The sequence below is a fragment of the Vollenhovia emeryi genome, unplaced genomic scaffold (assembly GCF_000949405.1).
Source record: "Vollenhovia emeryi isolate VEMERY1.0 unplaced genomic scaffold, V.emery_V1.0 DF939278.1, whole genome shotgun sequence".
NCBI lineage: Eukaryota > Metazoa > Arthropoda > Insecta > Hymenoptera > Formicidae > Vollenhovia > Vollenhovia emeryi.
The window spans coordinates 147,789-153,569 of record NW_011967088.1 but is presented as its reverse complement, the minus strand read 5'-3'; the positions used below and the strand labels follow the sequence as shown (position 1 = coordinate 153,569).

The window sequence follows — 5,781 nt, the reverse complement described above, 5'->3', positions numbered from 1 at the left end:
TACGTGTGAGCACTGTGGCAGCTGGGCTCTAACTAGCAGGTGACTGCAGTCAAAGATATCTGCGTTCCTTCCGGAGATCTGCTTGTATCACTGTACGTCACTTCACTCTTCACTAACATCCCGAAAGAACTTGTGATTGGAGCTATTAAAAAACGTTGGAGTGACATTTCAGCCAATACATTACTTAGCTTACCACAGTTCTTACATGCTATAGAATTAATTCTAAACTCCACTAGTTTTAAGTTCGACGGACAGTTCTATGGGCAGATCTTCGGAAGCCCCATGGGGTCTTTTTTGTCACCTATACTGGCAGACATGGTCATGGAAGACTTGGAAACAGTCTGCAGAAACTAGGATTTGATGTTCCCATATTTTATAGATACGTAGATGACATTCTCACGGTTTTACCTAAGACAAAGATTGACTTTGTTCTCTCTATATTTAATAATTACCTTCCACGATTGAGATTCACTCATGAAACTGAATCACACAACTCCATCCCGTTTCTCGACGTGACACTTATTAAAGACGACAATAAAAAGATCTTGACTAAATGGTACCAAAAACCTACTTTCTCTGGACGATACGTTAATTACTACCCTAGCCACCCCCTTAAATATAAAATTAACACCATTATTAGCCTAGTTGACCACGCGATTTTACTCTCTGACAAAAATACTGGAAACAGAATATCGATCTTGTTAAGAAAATTTTAATCAATAACTCCTTTCCTAACAAAATTATTAACAAACACGTAAACACTAGACTTAACGAACTGACGAAGAGACGGGATACCACTCATACTGACTGCGCGACCGCTAATAAAAAAAGTTTTTACTCTAAAAAAATCATTATCCATCCCTATATTAAAGAATTGACAGATAAAATTAGCACAAATTTGAAAAAAAAACAGGTCTAAACATCATCTATACTGTCCCCAAAAAATTAGATAAAATTATTAAAAGAGGTAAAGACCAGTTAAATTGGGACAAAAAACTGAAGTCATCTATCGTATTAATTGCAACGACTGTGAAGCCTTTTACATTGGACAAACCAAACGACACCTTCTGATCAGAATTAAAGAACATAAATTGACATAATAAAGACGAAAGCTACCACTCCGTGGTCAGCAAACACCGTGCATCACATGAACACGAGTTCAATTGGTCGGAATCAAGAATTTTACGTAGCGAGCGCCTTAGGAGAAAAAGAGAAATCGTCGAAATGTTTTTTATCAACAAGACCGATAACACGCTAAATTTACAAACAGACACCGAAAACTTAAATGTAATATACGACTGTGTAATCAAAACTGTACAGTTCACAATATCACCTTGTATTGTTCTTAAAACATGACTAACAAATTAGTTCGAGCCCAGCTACCACTAAACATATATTTTATAACTCGACTCTGTTTTATTCGACGACGATGGCTGACTTCGGTGCGTTACTTAACTTTTAACTTTTTAACTAAATCCTTTTTACTTATTAACCTACATTATTTCATAACTGCGTTGTTGTTGTTGGTTTGCAGTATCACTTGAAAAGGACCCAAAAGAATAGGGTCGAAACGTTGTTTAATAAACTAATTAAATAACTAGCTAGTTGGGTTGACTATAAGTTTCCCGTCTCAACTATTAATCTTAGTTCTAATTGCACGATATTGCTCTTATGTTGTCCCTAGAGTATGCTGGTCTCAAGTTGTATATATTTATTGTAAAATTCTTGTATCAAGCAAATATTGTCGTTAAGTGTACAAAAAATTAGTAATTTTTTTTCTTTTTTGATATAAAGTCGACCAGCATAATCTAGATTTTGCTGTGTACTTTAATTCCGTAAAAGAATTTTGCATTTCTATAAACCCAATTAAAAGATTATTTCTAACAAAGAATGTCGATAAAACAGACGGCTTTAGGATTTCCTTAATAAATATCTCGTACGTACGTGTATATACGCAATACATTTTTGCAATCGCGGAACGACGTCCAAAATTTTGCACGTATCCGAAGTTGCTACAACTTGTTTTACACGCGCGAATAAAAGTAACACAGCGCGAAAGGTAGGACGCCTGCATTCGCGCGTGATATTTATAGCCGCCGATCCTTTCGCGAGTAGCGAGACTCTTCGTGATCACAGTAAAAATTCATTCTGCCTGCGAAATGTACAGAAACAACGACGCAGAAATATTAAAACGGATCGGCCTGGCGGCGTAAGAGAAGTCGGTCGCTTTTAAAACGAAACGTGCGCTTTCATAACCGAGTTATCGTGAAATTTTATATCCGCTTAGTCTAGGAGACTTTCTTGGTTCTCTACTCTCATCCCCTTTGACCTCGTTTCTAACATATTTGCCGTCATAATCCCGCTACCCCTACCTCCACAATCCGTACTATGCAGCCCACATCTTCCTCCCACCCCTCTATCATCCGTTTATCGCTGCACTTCCTCCTACCACCATCAAGGTTCGACACTCTTTGCTATCACGCCGGTAACGAGAATCGGATACCCTTCTTTGGTATCCCATTTAAAAGCCCGTGGCGTCGTTAAATCTCGATTAAAAAGTCAAATGAAAGTAAGAGAACGCGTTCACGTGTTGCTGCGGTATATATGCCAGTAAAGACACTTTTGCAATAACACGAGCTTACGTAGGTATACATAGTAAATTGGCATACATTCTTTTTATTCTGCCGTGTCTGCCGTGAACGTTGTCTGATCGAAATTATCGCGTACGCCAAGTGAAGCTTGATCTTTATAATCCCACCAGAATGTCGCGACGTGCAACCGAAAGACGCAACGGCCATCGCGACTCCCGCCGTGGCCGATGCAGAGCCCCCGAAGGAGCAGCCGAGCGACGCAGACACGGCCGTCGTGACAACGGCGACGATAACGGCATCGTCGTCCGTCATCACGACGACGCCCGCGACGGACTATTCGACGACGACGCGAATGGAGACAGCCGTGATCGCATGCACCACCACGACGTCTCTGACGACTCTGTCTCCGGTGGAAACGATCGTCTCTCCGGTCGAGGAGACTACAACGACGACAGTGACGTCTTTACCTCCGTCGGACGTGCAAACGACTCCCGTGAGACCCGAGGAGACCACGGCGACGTCTATCGCGACGCTGCACCATCCACCACCTACCAAAGAACCGTCTCCACCATCCAGCACGTCGACATCCTATCACCTGGAGGATACTCCGGAGCACTCAGCACCGCCCGATTCTAGGATACGCTTGGTTGCCACGTCCTGCGGCATGTCCATGTCCGGCCATGTGTCGTCCATGTTCAAAGATCGCTCCGCGGCGGAGACTGAGGCGGCGCACGACCTCCTAGAGCTCTCCCGATCGCTTCCTCCGTTGCCGCCGCCGAGTGTCGCGATCGGTCCTCAGAGCGTTATCGAGGCGCCAGCAAGTGACGTTCAGGAGATGACGGTCTATCAGCCGGCGGAGCAACCGATCTATCAAGTGAACACGATCGACCTGGCTGGTTCAACCATTTACAGCCATCATCAACAGCAACAGCAGCAACAGCCCGCGGCTGGCATCATTTACGAATCCAGCGCGACCATCGTACCATCCTCGGGCAGCGTTTTCATACCTCTGTCACCGGTGCAGGAGATCCTGCTGACGTATAGTACGTCCACCGTACCGTGCACGTCAATCGTCGCTCAACAACCGCAGGATCAGTTGCTACCACAACAGCAGCAACAGCAGCAGCAGCAACCGCAGCATCAGCAACAATCGTTGCAACAGCAGCAACAGATTGAAGCGACGCCGCCGCTGACGCCGCCGACCTCTGAATGCAGCAGCGATATCGAGAATAGTAACCCGAACTCGCAGCCGACACAAAAAGACAAGGAGGTACAAACCATCACGGAACAGGCGGAGGGAGTGAAACCAGCCAGTTACACATATGACACGTTGCTCGTCTCCGACGGTAGGTCAAAAAACAAGAGGACGCCCGCCGCGCAAAAGAACCAGGAAGCCGAGCCTATCGAGGCGCCCGAGACCTCCAAGACCGGCCGTTACGTATGTTGCGAGTGCGGTGAGTAGCATCAATTAAATTAACTCAACTCAGTTAATACGAAATATTCCCACAATAATACATTATAACTGAAACGTTACAATGTTGCTTCAATGTTACTAGAATATTTCACGTTAGCTGGAGTAAGATGTAATGTTACAACTATAGTATAACTGGTAGGTCCACTCGCTGTCGGCCCTTTGAGCCTTTCGATCCCGATCACGTGGTATTCCGCGATGCTTTGGTCCAAATCCAACGGCGTATGTGTGTGTACGTACTGTAATTGATATGTGGTAGTGTAGCTTTGCTGCACGACCACACATACAACTTTTCTCTCATTGGCTGGACCAACAAACATGTCGGGGGCGCCGGAGATCCGTGGAAAAATTTACTTTAAATGGAATTAAAGTTTTTAAAAGTACTCTTTCAAATCTAAGAGTTCACTTAAAGAAGTTAAAAGTTACTTAAGAAATTTATGAGTAATTTTGGATACTTAAATTAATTTTCAGATAGTCCAGTCTGTCCAAGTTCCCACTAGAGGGCCGCGTAGCATATCACTTTCTCGTAAGAAGAAAACCGCACGCGGTTTCATAAATTACATCACATACTTTTCACAATTTTTAAAGTTTTCTTTTAAACTCTTAAAGTAAATTGTAAGTTTACCTTGAATAAAAGTTTAAAGTGTCCAAATTTACTTTTCATATTTCTTATTTTTCTAAAGTAAAATTTCAAGGTTTTCTGAGACATATTTTCGCAAGGGGAGATTGGCGCAAAACGAAACAAATGACCGTGTGGACCTACTAGCTATACTATGGTTACAACAGAGTCTCTAAATATTATAGAAAAGTCCCCTATTATGAGATAGGCTCCTAATATGATAGTGGGGTTTCTCCTATAATTAATAGGCATCATCCGTTGGTTCCATCATGAATTTATTGTCCTTGGAGTAAAATCTGTTTAGTGGAAAATTCGTTCTTAGATCGTGTAATCTTGTTCTTCTTCTTCTTCGTGTATTAGGCGTAAAACCTGTTTATCTATTTCGTTCTGGTACTTTGAGCATTTGCATTTTGACTTCATCTTTGGTAGGCTGCTAACCTTGCCGAGGGGAACCTCTACTCGCTGGAGAGCTATATCCCTATAAGGGTGTGCGTGACAGGATAGTCTCGGTGGTTGTCATTTCCTTCCGAGAGGTGGCGTCTGAAAAAACCAGCGGAGCCCGTGATTGGATTTGAATTCGGATCTTTTCGCTCATTTAAGAGGATCTCTCACCTCTGATGGTGTGCGCCATCTAAACACGAAACGCAGCCTACATAACCACACGGACACACATCTACAATACATCACACCCATACATAATCGCGAAAGTTTCATACAAACTATATTCTTATTTAAAACCTCTAATCCCAATTTGGAGGGTTTTACAGTAATTTTACATGTAATCCAATCCCAGGAAACTCACTTTCATGTGAGTACAAGTTGTAAAACTTTTATACGAAGCATAAGTTATGACGAGGTGACAGTTCGTCTGCAAGGATATAACTAATCAATATACGAATTTTGAAATTTTTACTCACGTTTTGTATAAAATCGGAGATTCCTTGGATCATTAATGCATATACTGTAATTGTACGCAAGTATTTTTGATTTTATGAATTTAATACGACGAAAGGTTATAACTACAAAAATGTAATTCTGTCGGTAATGCAGACGGCTGAAGGATCCTCTTAAGGGGATGCTGGAGTACGTCTGTCTGTTTT

At 42.4% G+C, this 5,781-nt stretch overlaps 1 protein-coding gene across 2 annotated transcripts in view; it reads left to right on the top strand.

Annotated features, from left to right (window-relative positions):
- Positions 1-5,781, top strand: part of LOC105559365 (B-cell lymphoma 6 protein homolog) — a 14,812-nt gene that overhangs the window by 4,081 nt on the left and 4,950 nt on the right. For both annotated transcript variants that reach the window (XM_012007595.1, XM_012007594.1), the window contains exon 2: positions 2,762-4,045. In XM_012007595.1, the coding sequence (XP_011862985.1) occupies positions 2,762-4,045 (1,284 nt within the window). The remainder of the gene's footprint in view (positions 1-2,761; positions 4,046-5,781) is intronic.